General features: G+C 49.4%; 1 protein-coding gene across 2 annotated transcripts in view; it reads left to right on the forward strand.

Annotated features, from left to right (window-relative positions):
• The window catches only part of PTPN21 (protein tyrosine phosphatase, non-receptor type 21), a 74,462-nt gene continuing 65,210 nt past the window's right edge, over window positions 4,752-14,003 (forward strand). The window contains exons 1-2 of one of the 2 annotated variants that reach the window (XM_018053881.1): window positions 4,752-4,813; window positions 9,182-9,560. In XM_018053881.1, coding sequence (XP_017909370.1) covers window positions 9,381-9,560 — 180 coding nt within the window. In that variant the 5' untranslated portion in view covers window positions 4,752-4,813; window positions 9,182-9,380. Of the gene's footprint in view, window positions 4,814-7,247; window positions 7,358-9,181; window positions 9,561-14,003 lie in introns of those variants that run through there. The other variant, XM_018053882.1, reaches the window with a different exon arrangement.

The raw sequence follows: 14,003 nt of genomic DNA on the forward strand, positions 1-14,003 counted from the left end.
ACAGCACATTTACTGTGCACTTAATTTCAATTAGTATTCCTTCAGCTGCACCTCAGATCATCAGGCATTAGATTCCAGAGGTTGGGGACCCCTGACTTTAAATATCTACCTATTAAGTATATCTACCTATTAAGTATACCTGCCTACTAGAATTATTCCCCTGTTCCTCACTTTGGCCACTTGATGCAAAGAACTGAGTCATTGGAAAAGACCCTGATTCTGGGAAAGATGGAAGGCAGGAGAAGGGGATAACAGAGGATGAGATGGTTGGATGGCATCACCAACTCTATGGACATGAGTTTGAGTAAACTCCAGGAGTTGGTGATGGACAGGAAGGCCTGGCGTGCTGCAGGCCATGGGGTCGCAAAGAGTCAGACATGACTGAGCAACTGAACTGAGTGCTCCTCATGCCGCGAGTCTTTGGGAACTGAGCCATGCATCTCATTTGTCTTTCTCTTGCAGCATCTGGATTCTAAGAAAAGCGGTTTGAATGAACAAGTGTTTTCATTAGTAAATATTATGTGGCATGTCCACCCTTGGATCAAAAGTCCTTAAGTGTAGGGAACTCCAGTCACAACACTTGTTTTTGCTATTGATATTGACATATTTGTCTTCAATGTCTTGTTCAGTTGAACAGATATATTGCCAGCATCATCATTTCTCTGATTCCAGGGGTATCTAGCCCCTAGATTTTCATTTTTAAAAATATTTATTTATTTGGCTGCACTGGATCTTAGTTGCAGCATGTGGGATCTAGTTCCCTGACCAGGGGAACTTTGGTCAAACCCAGGGCCCCTGCATTGGGAGAACAGAGTCTTAGCTATTTAACCAGATAAGTCCCTAAATTCTCATTCTTTTGCAGTGGAAAAGGTGTTGCCCCTGGGGTGGTGTTGAGTGTGGTACAGAGAGCACACAGTCAAGATCTGGAGACTGAAGATTTCACCTTTGTAGCTCTGACTTCCACTCCTCCTCCCAGGCACCATCATCTCTATGGGAATGGAGCATTCTTTCAAGTTAGATTCTTGCAAAGGATGGTAATTTTTTTCCTTTTAAATTGTTTTCTGAGGATGGTAATTCATATAGTGAGGGATAGTCAGTACCCACTAAGCTATCAAGGCAGATTATAATTAAACATTTAATTCCCTATTTTTAAATATTTTTGTATTTTGGTACCCATCAGTTCAGTTCAGTTCAATTCAGTCGCGTCCAACTCTTTTCGACCCAGGGACTGCAGCACACCAGGCCTCCCTGTCCATTACCAACTCCCAGAGTTTACCCAAACTCATGTCCATCGAGTCAGTGATGCCATCCAACCATCTCATCTTCTGTCGTTCCCTTCTCCTCCTGCCCTCAATCTTTCCCAGCATCAGGGTCTTTTCCAATGAGTCAGTTCTCCCTATCAGGTGGCCAAAGTACTGGAGTTTCAGCTTCAGCATCAGTCCTTCCAATGAATATTCAGAACTGATTTCCTTTTGGATGGACTGGTTGGATCTCCTTGCTGTCCAACATCTATTTATTTAAAATTCACTTTTATTTTATCTTAGCTGTGCTCCGTGGCATGGGGGATTTTAGTTCTCCAAGCAGAGACTGAACCTGTGCTCGCTGCAGTGGAAGCGTGGAATCCTAACCACTGGAAGGCCAGGGAAGTCCCAAAGCAGATTAATTTCTTTACTTCTAAAAAAGTATCAGTCAATGCACCACCAAAACCACAGTTTCTTTCCGTATTATTGAACATCTTTTCACTGTAGGAATTTAAAAAATTTTACTTTAATAGGAATTACCTTTACAGGAAGAAGAATGTATAATATGCTACTCTGGGTAACAAGAGGAGGTGAAGATACAGATATATATAATTGCTTATTTATCCACAGACTATCTCTAGAGGGATACATAGGATTATGGTAATACCAGTCACCCCCAGGAGAAGAACAGGCAGGGTAGGAAGGAGACTTTTGAGGGGTTGAACCATGTAAATTACTTCACTTCCTTCCATGCAAACATAAGCCAGGTAATCATTTCATGCCCCTGATGTTGAAGGCATTGTTCCAGCGGCTTGCCGTGTCATGGGGCCATTACTGTCAATTAACGTGGTTGTGGGAAAACAGAGCTTAAGCACTTGGTCAGCAAGCGGCACTTGTGCACTGTGAGGGAGGAAGTTCAGCTGTGTCTAACATCGCTTGGGTTTTACCATCATTTTCTATTTTTAAAATTCTTTTATTTTCTTCCCGATTCAATTAACAAGTTTTTATTTAGTGCCTACTCTCTGCCCAATAGTGTCCTAGGAATTCTAGGAGACATGAAAGAAGCCCGCATGAGCCGAGTTTTAGCGTTCTTGCCGAGTGTGGGGATCACTGTGGAATGGAGTGATGAGCAAGTTGTCTTGGAAGCCGAGCCTTGAATTGAGGTTGAGGCATGGAGAGCAACGGAAGGCTTAGACAAGTGGAAGGCGGGCAGGAGGTACTCTGAGCCAGGAGACACGGCTCATCAGGGGGCCTTAGGGGAGAGGAGAGAAATGTGGATGGTCAAAGAAGCTGAGGGTGGTTTATTAAGGCCCAAGGTCAAGCAGAGGAGCTTAGCTGTGAGGGTCCACTGGGAGTGATAAACCCCAAGGAGAGGTCAGCCTAGCATTAACAATGGAAAGAAGAGAGAGCAGAAACCAGAGGCATGGAGACCACCCTCGTTGCAATAATCTAGATGTAAAATGGTGAGGGGTGAAGGTTTGGACTAGAATGATGGCGGGGGAGGTGGCATTCAGGAACAAAGAGGAAAGAAAGCATTCCTGAGACATTTCAAGGGAGGAAGTAGCAAGCAGGTCTTGAGGATAGGCTGGGGATGGCGAGAGAGAACACTCACACATAATGTCAGTCTTTCTAGTTTATGAGACCAGAAAGCAACTCATTTTCTCTTTTCTTTCCTTGCACGCACATTGACCCCCTCATGGCGTCCAGCTGAAATTCAGTTATAAAGCAGAATCGATTTTTTTCCCAGTTGGAAACGTGTAATCTTATTTGCTTTGAGCTCCATTACTCAACCTGAGTCTTGCCTGGGGTTTGTTCTCCCATAGCACTCCTACTTCCAGGATGAAGCTTTCCTCTTAGGCCTTGTTAGTCCCGTGTGTGGTGTCCAGGTTTATCACCCACTAAACCAGAAGTCCTTTGAGAGCAGGGACCATGAGTAAGTACTCAATAAGTGTCTGTTAACTGTTGAAGAAATGAGATCTAAACTAAATTTAATATAAGAAAGCTTTCCAGGGGCTTCCCTGGTGGTCCAGTGGTTACGAATCTGTGCATCAGGGTTAGATCCCTGGCTGTGGGATCCCACACCCCTGCTTTGCAGATGGCTGCTGCAACTAGAAAAAAAGTCCACAGGCCGGAAGGAAGACAAAGCTTTCCAGAAACAAAGCTATTTTAAAAGTAATTTACATTAAGTTTACATAACAGAAGTTTCTCTGCTCCAGTCACTCAAACCACTGGCCAAGTAAGAGCAAAACACCTATTGTTAAGGTTACTAGGACCACAGTTTTATTCCTTGGCTTAAGTGTAGACCTGCAATAATGATAATGATGGTGCCGTAGTGTAATAGTACCATATAATAATAAAAGTTGCTCTTAGGGGTCAGAATGAAGCCCTTCATGTATGTTTTACACAAGTTGCTGGATAGCGATTATTTTCATTATTTCACAGGACATGAGCAGGCACAGAAAGGTTAAGAAATTTGCAAAAGGTCCTCCAGCTAGTTAGCTTGGCAGCTGAGATTCGAACCCAGACAACTGGACTCTGGAGTTCCCCGATCCTTAAAGCGCCACTTTGGACTGCATGAACATACAGCTCTGCTGAAGACCTAAAGGTTATTTGAGGCACATCAGTCTTTTTGGAGGCTTCCCTGGTGGCTCAGACTGTAAAGAATCTGCCTGCAGTGCGGGAAACCGGGGCGTAATCCCTGGGTTGGGAAGACCCCCTGGAGAAAGGCATGGCAGCCACTCCGCTATTCTTGCCTGGAGAACCCCATGGACAGAGGAGCCTGGTGGGCTACAGAACATGGGGTCGCAAGGAGTTGGACACGACTGAGCGACTTTCACACACAATCTTTTTTAGGGGAAGGGGACTTTGCCACCCTGTATACCAGTCCTTCCCACCCTGTTATCAATCCTTTTTTTATGGAGTATGCCCTTAGACGAAAGCAACGAAGAAAGAGACTATCTGAACTGTTTTCAGACATGTAGACGAGTAAACGAACAACTCCGGCAATGGTACCCTTTTACCGATCACCTAGTAACGCGGGAATAACACCCTTTACCTGGCACCGAAATGTTACCCCCTCCTCTCATTTCTGTTAAGGCCTCGCTTTATTTGGAAACTCTTAAAATAAGCGGTCATATGATTCAAACAAGCAGCGGCGCGCCCCCTCCCCGGCGGCCGGGCGCAGCTGTCCGCGCCTCCCCCGCCCGCATTCCAGCCCTCTGAGGTCACGGGCCGCCGCCGCCGCTCCGGATCCGCCCGCCCGCCCGGCCCGGGGGAGGGACGCCCGGGCCCGGCCGCCCCGCTGCTCCGGCCGCGCGTCCTCCGGCTGCCCGGCCCGCGCCGGGCCTCTGCGTGCGGCGCCGCCGGCCCCAGCTGCGGGCCTCCGCCCCCGGCGCGGGGGAATGCGCGGCGGGCCGGGGCCGGGGCGACAGGAAGCGAGGCGCGCGGGCCCCGTGAGCGCGCTGCGGCGGGGGCTGGAGTGCGGGTGCGGCTGCGGCGGCAGCGCGGCGGGGCCCCGCGGGGCGGGCCGCTGAGCGGGGCGCGCGGCCCCGAGGATGCGGCGGCGGGAGCAGGTGAGGGCGCGGGGCCCCGACCCGCGGGGCGCGGGGCGCCGGCGGGGGGCGGCGGGGGCTGAGCGCGGGGCTGTGTCCGCCAGCCAACACCCCCGAGTCCGGGGAGGACGCGTCCCGGCTGCCCAGACCCGAGGCAGGGACGAGCGTAACAAAGAGAAAACTCTTCCAGGCTCTCTTCCACTTGAGGCATTTGCAGAGGGGTCTTGAACTTGTATTCGGAGCTCCTCGGTTGATTGTGAGCGGCTTAATTCTGCATCTGGGCTTTAAAAGTCTTAGGCATGTTTGTGCCTCTCGGAATATTAAGTGCGAGATTTGCCAGATAACTTTGGCGAGGAGAGGAACGAAGGACTGTTTCGTGGTGATGGCTTGTTTTGGTTTTGGAGTAAAGAGTGTTTACTCTGGAAAAAAGAATTCTTGGGTCTGCAAATTCCGACTTGTGATTTCTGCAAATCCTGATTAGACTGGCCGCTTTTGGCATGCCCGTCTTATTTTCTTTTGTGCTGAGAAAGCCTTATAATAGCGTATGCTCGCAAACGCGTTCAGAATACTCCGTGTGCGCCAGGTGACAACCGCTGTATGCCTAAGGGTTGCTGATAGATTTTTTTTTTTTTCTAACTTTGGGATATGATAGAAATTTTATTCTGAAAGTAGTTGTCTGTTGTTTCCAGCACATTTTATTCTCGAGTTCTACGCATAAATGTGTTCACGACAAATATGCGTTGGATTTAATGCTATATATCTATTCATTATTCTAAGAATACAATTTTAGAGATTTATTTGAAAGCATCATTAATAAAATTACACGTAATGAGGACTGTAGCAACAAAGCGGAAAACTACAGGATTCAGACTTTAAAAGTGTATTTGAGAAGCTTCTGAGAGGGGATGTAAAAACATTAAAATGATACTTGAACATAATTAATATATACCTATTTTTTAAATTTCAAAATAAAGTGATTTTGTAGAGAAACAAAATATCTTAGTATATTTTCCTGCAAAAGCTAATTATGAATGTCTGTTTAGTAATCAGTTAAGACTTCCAGACCCAGCTACCTTTCAAATTATTTCATAGTATTTTACACCTGAAACAGACACCCCCCCAAAGCATCAATTTCTACTCTACTCAAACATTCATAACTTTATGGCAATATTTGGTAGCAAATACTGTACATAGCTGAAAATTGTGGAAATTGTTTCACACACACATACCCTTCAACTTTTTCAATTACTTTTTATAACATCTACCAAAATAAAAAAGAGAAAACGTTGGCTTGTCTATATCCTTGATGCAGTAAAACATTTCAAACTCAGGGACAGCGAAGCTTTACTCTGCTTCATCAGAGCTTAAGTCGATAATTAAGTTATATAATGTGATATCTACTGCCTTCAGGGCGTAATTCATATTTGCAGTGAAGAGAATACCGTGTTTGAACATCCCTAATACAGATTTTCATCTTTCCTCTGTACAACTTAACTGTTGTTTCCAGTTACCATAATTTGTATGTAAAATTTAAATTCATTACCTTATCTCTTGGTAGGGTATTTAGCATATCTATCTATAAGGGTATCTATAATCTTTTAAAATGTACTCATGCATGGCTCATAGGCACTTTTCTAGTTGAAAGCTTATTATTTCAAGTTCTCATTTTTTTTTTAATTTTTAATTTTGTCTCTACGAGCTATTTGGTTTATACCCTGACACACACAAGAGCACTGAGAACTGCAGGTAGAGCCCATGTCTTTTCATAATGTCTATTTTCTATTCCCTTCTTTAGTAAGGTGCTTTTACCTTCCAGAGGTATGCAGCAAATGCTGTTAACACAGTGGCTTATGCACTTCTAGTTTTCTTTTTTCTTCTGGCCTTTTCCCTCTATTTCCTGTTTTTAACTTTTATTTTTCTGGCTCTCTGTGGATAACCAGAGCTCAAACAAACAAAACCCAAACCCAGACAACAAAAGCAGAAAGTCGTGGTTGGGTCCTTATTAGAGATACAGCCATGTATGTAATTATAGCTTGCTTGTAATCTACTTAAGAGCAAGGACGGCTTAGGAATTGATTCCTTTTAGACTTTCTGTAGGGCTTCCCTCGGAGAAGGCAATGGCACCCCACTCCAGGACTCTTGCCTGGAAAATCCAATGGACGGAGGAGCCTGGTGGGCTGCAGTCCATGGGGTCGCGAAGAGTCGGATACGACTGAGCGACTTCACTTTCACTTTTCTGCATTGGAGAAGGAAATGGCAGCCCACTCCAGTGTTCTTGCCTGGAGAATCCCAGGGACGGGGTCGCACAGAGTCGGACACGAGTGAAGCGACTTGGCAGCAGCAGCAGCAGGCCTTCCCTGGTGGCTCAGCTGGTAAAGAATCCGCCTGCAGTGCGGGAGACCTGCGTTCAGTCCCTGGGAGAAGGAAACGGCCACCCACTCCAGTACTGTGGCCTGGAGGATCCATGTACAGTCCATGGGGTCGCAAAGAGTCGGACACGACTGAGAGACTTTCACTAGACGTCTCCACAAGGCCCACTGGGGGGCTTCCCCGGTGGCGCTAGAGGTAAAGAACCCCTGACTAAAGCAGGCAGACCTAAGAGACGGGGTCGATCCCTGGGTCGGGAAGATTGCCCTGGAGAAGGAATGGCAGCCCACTCCAGTATTCTTGCCCGGAGCATTCCTTGGACAGAGGAGCCTGGTGGGCTACAGTGCCTGGGGTCGCAGGGGCCAACAGGACTGCAGCGACCCAGCACACACGCCTAAAGGCCCTCTCCACGGCCTGTCCTCAGAGACGCAGTCCACTTCGGTGAGACGGGATTATGAAGTGTGAGGTCTGCCAAAGCCTAGTAGAGCTAAACGCTGGTTCTCCTCACCCCCGCCCCCACCCCGGCCCAGCCCTGCGCGCCCATCACCTCCGCGGCTGAGGCGCCGTGGGGGAGGCGAGACCGCGGAGGGCGCGTCTGGGGTCGGCCCCCAGCTCAGCCCGCCGCCCTGTGAGGCTGAGAGAGCGCCGCTTCTCCCGAGGACCGGCTTCCGTGTCCGCGGGGGGCTGGCGCTGCCCCTCCGCGCGGCGGTTCCCGGCCCCGGCGCCGGGTAACCAGCTGCGACCGAGCCCAAGGCTGCGTCCTCGGAGGCAGCCTCGGTTCAGAAGACGACGGAGGGCGGGGGCCGTCCCGGGATTCTGCCGATATCTGCGATTTTGTCGATTTGTTGAAGGCGGGGCGCGGGGGGGGTATTAAAAAAAAAATCCTGTCAGTGTCAAAGTTCCAAGCTGCCGCTCAAGGCCGTTTTGCTTCCGCCCAGGGATTAACGCACCAACTGGCGTGCTGTAAAAAGTTTTACGTCACGTGTTTAGGGTGTGGGGGAGGCAGTTCTGAGGAAAAGGGACCATGCTCAGACCGCACGCTTGTCTGCAGGGGCGCTAGGCGGGTCCTTTAAGCTTTCCCTGCGGCGTCAGCCCGAGCCTGTCCTCCCTCCGGGAGCGTCCGTTCGGAAACGCGGCGGCAGGCGGAGGGTTCCGGCGCCGCCGAGGCCGCCGGTTGCCCGGGCAACGCCGCCCGCTCTTCCGGGAGCGCGGAGTCGGAGCCCTCGGCGCTGTTGGCCGCACGGGCTCGTTGAGCGCCGTGCTCGCGTCTTTATCTCGGGATGGAGTTCGAAACCTCGTCCAGCTCCTCCTCAGGGCTGTGGCGCCGCCTCGGGCAAGGCTCACCGCCTCTAGGCGTCCCCACCCGGAGACGGGCGCGGGCCAGGCTTTTCAGAGCTGACAGGCTTCTGCGTGGTAATCCGGTCAACGGCGCGTGTAGAGTCTTCTACAGTTTGTTTATAAATAAATCGAAATGGTGACGTAAATATCTGTAAACCGGGAAGTTCTGCAAATGCCTGTTAAGTGTTCACCTCATTTGAACCTCACAGCTGCCACATGTGACGGGATGATTCCAGTCGGGTTCGGCATTAATTTGCCCAATTGGGACTTGAACGTAGCTCTTTTGGAGGTTTTTTTTTTTTTTTTGACAGTGAACTCCCCTAAGGGCTAAAGATACAGTTGGAGCATCGGGGAGCCGAAAAGGGTTAACTATGAAAAAAAACCCAAAACTTTAGGAAGAGGACCACTGATTCTCGCTACTAAATTTGGGGCTATAGTGCCAGCCCTCGTCCACACGTGGTGGCCACTATTTGCACAATTGAATGAGGGGTGGAGTCTGACCCGGGGCCTAACACACCTCTGCTGTGAAACTTCTCTAGCCCCTCCCAGATCCTGCTAAGGCCTTCTTTTTTTCCAGAGGGAAGATAAAGCTTATTCCTTAGATACAGCTTTTATTGATTTTTATTTTTAAAAACAAAGCCGGAGTTGCTGCCGCCCCTGTAACCAGCGTCCCTCTCTCCCCAGCACTGGCGTGGGAGCTCCCATCACCTGGTCTTTGGAGACTCGGTTGCTTTTTGATGGCAGCAGCTGCCGGGTGAGCAGTCGCAGACTCCACGGTGCTCCTCGTGTCGGGACGGGATCGCTTTCTCTGGCCATCACCACCCCTGGACTGCTGGCGGTGCTGTTCGCTTTTTACCCCTCCAGCTCTTGAAGGGAGAGGAAGATGCCACTGCCGTTTGGATTGAAACTGAAACGCACGCGGCGCTACACCGTATCCAGCAAGAGCTGCCTGGTTGCCCGGATCCAGCTGCTCAACAATGAGTTTGTCGAGTTCACGCTGTCCGTGGAGAGCACTGGCCAGGAGAGCCTGGAGGCTGTGGCCCAAAGACTGGAGCTGCGGGAGGTAAGCCACCCCCCACCCCCCTAAAGAAAAATAAAACTGCAGGCTTCTCTGGCCGAATTTTGCTCCTTCCTTCCAAGCTACTATAAATGCACGCTGGCTGTGTCTTCTCAAAGTACCTCCCTGGCCAGGATAATCTGGGGCTTCCCTGCTGCCTCAGTTGGTAAAGAATCTGCCTGCAATGCAGGAGACCCAGGTTCCAGCGTTGGGTGGGAAAGATCCCCTGGAGGAGGGCATGGCAACCCACTCCAGTGTTCTTGCCTGAAGAATCTCATGGAGAGAGGAGGCTGGAGGGCTACAGTCCATGGGTGGGAAAGAGTCAGACACCACTGAAGTGGTTGGCCACCCAGGCGCTAGGATAACCTGAGTTGAGCCTGTGAGCCCCTCTCCTTGCGAGGAAGGAATGAAACAGAGCAAAGAGGACTTTTCTTGGGGGTGCCCCTTAAAAGAACTGGAAAGAGTGGATGGCATCACCAACTCAATGGACGTGAGTTTGAGTAGCTCCGGGAGTTGGTGATGGACAGGGAGGCCTGGCGTGCTGTGGTTCATGGGGTCGCAAAGGGTCAGACACGACTGAGCGACTGAACTGAACTGAGATTAGGTTTGTTTTTTTTTCCTTACACATTTATTTATGTATTTGGCTGTGCCAGGTCCTAGTTGCGGAGAAGGCAATGGCACCCCACTCCAGTACTCTTGCCTGGAAAATCCCATGGGCCGAGGAGCCTGGTGGGCTGCAGTCCAAGGGGTCGCTAAGAGTCGACATGACTGAGCGACTTCACTTTCACTTTCATGCATTGGAGAGGGAAGTGGCAAACCACTCCAGTGTTGCTGCCTGGAGAATCCCAGGGACGGGGGAGCCTGGTGGGCTGCCGTCTATGGGGTCGCACAGAGTCGGACATGACTGAGGCGACTTAACAGCAGCAGCAGCAGCAGGTCCTGGTTGCGGCATGCACGATCTTTTAGCTGCCATGTGTGGGATGTAGTTCCCTGACTAGGGATGGAACTCCAGACCCCTGGGTTGTGAGCATGGAGTCTTAGCCACTGGACCACCAGGGATATCCCCACTATGCCTGAGTTTTGAAAATGTTTATATGTTCTCCCAAAGTGTAAACCAAAATGAAACAGCAATGCATGTTGGCATGTGCGTGAAGAAGCTATCTTCAAAATGGGTCCTTTCAGCCCCCAGATATCCAGCAGACACCTAGGCAAGTCCTGCCCAGATTCTTGACCCGCAGAACTGTGAGCAAGATAAAATAGTTGTTTTAAGCTACTTAAAAAAAAAAAAAAGAAAAAAGGAATGCATTTTGGAGTGTCCAAGTAGTTCTGACCTTCTAGCATTTTTTTTCTTTTTACCTTCTAGTATTGATCCCACATGGGTCATCCTGATTTAGTAGAGTTTACTGACTTTATTCATTTGTTCAGCATTCAGTGACTCTCTTGCTCGTGTGTGCCTGCGTGCTTAGTCACTTCAGTAGTGTCCAACTCTTTGTGACCGCGACCTTTTGGACTATAGCCAGCTAGGTTCCTCTGTCCATGAGATTCTCCAGGCAAGAAGACTGGAGTGGGTTGCCATGCCCTCCTCTAGGGGATCTTCCCAACCCCGGGATCGAGCCCGAGTCTCTTATGTCTCCTGCATTGGCAGACAGGTTCTTTACCATCTGAGCCACCAAGGGAAGCCCTTTGTTTTCCACAGGTCAAGCCCAATTTTGAGAGACATGTTTTGGTTTGAATTCTGGTTTCTGCATCAATTTAGTTGTTTAACCTTAGGTGAGGAATGTGACCTGTCTGAGCTCTGGTTCCCTCATCTGAACCACAGGGTGACAGTGATGCCTAACGCTCGGAATGACTGTGTGATTTAATGTGCACGTAAAGCCATAGCTCCGATAACTATAGTCTGTTACAGTAATCATAGGATTTTCCTGGAAAAGCCCTAACCCAGTCTGAAGGAAGTTGTGGCGTCCTCAAGGACCCGCATAATGTCCTGCATTTAAAATGCTGTGTAAGGCCTGTGAAGAAGAGGGCTCTAATTAAACCCAGGCCTCTTTGGTCTTTGGCTGCCTGCTTCTGGGGTAAGAGAGAGATGGAAAAGCTAGTTATTTCACTTAAATGCCTATGTTGTAGTCTTGACTGGGAAATCCTGCTGATTTATAGTTTATGAAAAGTCAAGAATAGATAAGCTGTGCCCCTGCTGAGCATCCCATCATTGCATCAGTCAGTATTAAAGACATATTAAGGGCCAAGTACATTGAAAAAGACCCTGATGCTGGGAAAGATGGAGGGCAGAAGAAGGGGACAACAGAGGATGAGGCGGTTGGATGGCATCACTGACTCGATGGACACAAAAGGGAGGGGAAAGTCGCTCAGTCATGTCTAACTCTTTGTGACCCCATGGACTGTAGCCCTCCAGGCTCCTCTGTCCATGGAATTCTCCAAGCCAAAATGCCAGAGTGGGTAGCGTTCCCTTCTCCAGGGGATCTTCCCAACCCAGGGATCGAACCCAGGTCTCCTGCCTTGCAGGCCGATTCTTTACCAGCTGAACCACTAGGGAAGCCCAGTGGACATGAGTCTGAGCAAACTCTGGGAGGTGTTGAAGGACAGGGAAGCCTGCCTTGCTGCAGTCCATGGGGTCACAAAGAGTCGGACACGACTGAGCGACTGAACGGCACATATAGGTACCCGGAGCTCAGCCTGGCGTTGACACCGATAAGAAATAGACACAAGGCACGCGATGATGAGGGAAGCAGGAGGCGCTGTAGACATTAGGGAGAGGCAGCCGAGGGAAGGCTTCCTGGGGCGAGTGATGTCTGAGCTGGGACCCGAAGGATGGGGCGGGGTGGTCAGTCAGGGGCTGGAAAAGACTGGCCCCACATGGCCAGAGAGACAAGGCAGGTAATCTCCCTGGTACCTGGGGAGGGAGAGGCAGGGCTGCAGGCCAGGGCCCACCCAGTGCGGGGTTCTTCTGGTTTGGGGCTTGTCCTGCAGATTAGGAAGTTAGTGAAGAGTTTTTATTTTTTAACTTTATTTTAAAAAATTGTTTTTTCTATTTTGGCCACACTGCGAGGCATGCAGGATCTTAGTTCCCAGACCAGGAGTCAAACCCGTGCCCCCCTGCAGTAGAGGCATAGAGTCTTCACCCCTGGACTGCTAGGGAAGTCCCGGTGAAGAGTTTTTAAACGTGCAGGTGGTGTGATTGTTTTTACAAAGCCATGCCGCCTCTGGAGAAAATGATTAGAGAAGAGTGGCTGTGGTGCAGATAGCAGTCACTCGGATCTGGGTGGGGCTGAGGAGGAGTGAGCTGAGCCTGGAGATCTTGGGGATCTACCTGTCAGGTGATTCGGAGGGACTGGCCAGGGTCCAGGTGGATCCTAAGGTTTCTGGTAAATGGTGCGGACTGCCCCCGAGGGAAGAAACAGAAGGAAGAGCAGGCTGGAGGGGAGTTGGCGGAGGTGTGTGGGCCGCTCACCTCCGACGTGCTGAGCTTCAGGTGCCAGTTGGAGACGCCAAGCAGGCAGAGCGTGCCGCGTCCGGAGTCCGGGTGGGAGGAACGTTAGAAGGAAAGGAGGTGCAGCGGCCCAAGACGGGGAAAGTGAGCCAGAAGAGCCGCCTCAGTGACTGGTCCTGCCTGCTTGCGTTGATTTAGTCCCCTCTCTTTTGTTCCCTTCACCCGTTTTTCCTTTTTTCCTATTTTTTTTTTCCTGTGATTTCTTCCTCATGTACCTGGTCTGCCTATAACCACTAGAGTCAATTTGTTGAAGAACTGTGGTTCATTTATTAGTTACAATAAATTAACGATGGTTAATATGTTAAGACGTGAAAAGTCCTTTATAAGCACAGGTTGAGCTGAACCCACAGGCATTGTTTTGCTTCTTTGTTAGTCAAGAAGCCCAGAGAAGTTGCCATCCCTTGTGTGCGATGATCAGACTCAGAAACGAGCAGCTTCATCCAGCTGTGGGTATATGATGAGAGTGATTTTTTAACAGAAAGGAAGAGTGCTCTAGGTGGGAACAGGTGTGACCCCTAGAAAATGTCTTGCCCCCGGACAGGCTGTCCCACCATTTCCAACATTTTAGTACAGTCATGGTCAGAAAGTTAGTTTGTATAGCAAACTTTTCAAAGCTTCAGAAGCTCTGCTCTGTAGGATATAAACAGGTGGCTTAGGCCCAGGCCTAGTCCTACCCAATGACTGTTTAGAAATCATCTAAGTCAGGGCAGCGGCTGTTCTTGCTTTGCGTCCATACATCGCTCATGAGATTCAGTCAAGAGATAGTGGCTTGCTATCTTGCATTAGTCTCCTGTCAAGAAAGCTCAGAATCACAGCATGTAGATTTGGCCAATAAGATTTTGCTACTGCCCAAATTTAAGCTGATAGCATAAATCTTTACTTTCTTTGAAAGTTGAATATCATTTCACTTCTATTGTGAATCCACCTGCAATGTAGGAGACCCG

This window comes from Capra hircus, chromosome 10 (assembly GCF_001704415.2).
Source record: "Capra hircus breed San Clemente chromosome 10, ASM170441v1, whole genome shotgun sequence".
NCBI classification, from domain to species: domain Eukaryota; kingdom Metazoa; phylum Chordata; class Mammalia; order Artiodactyla; family Bovidae; genus Capra; species Capra hircus.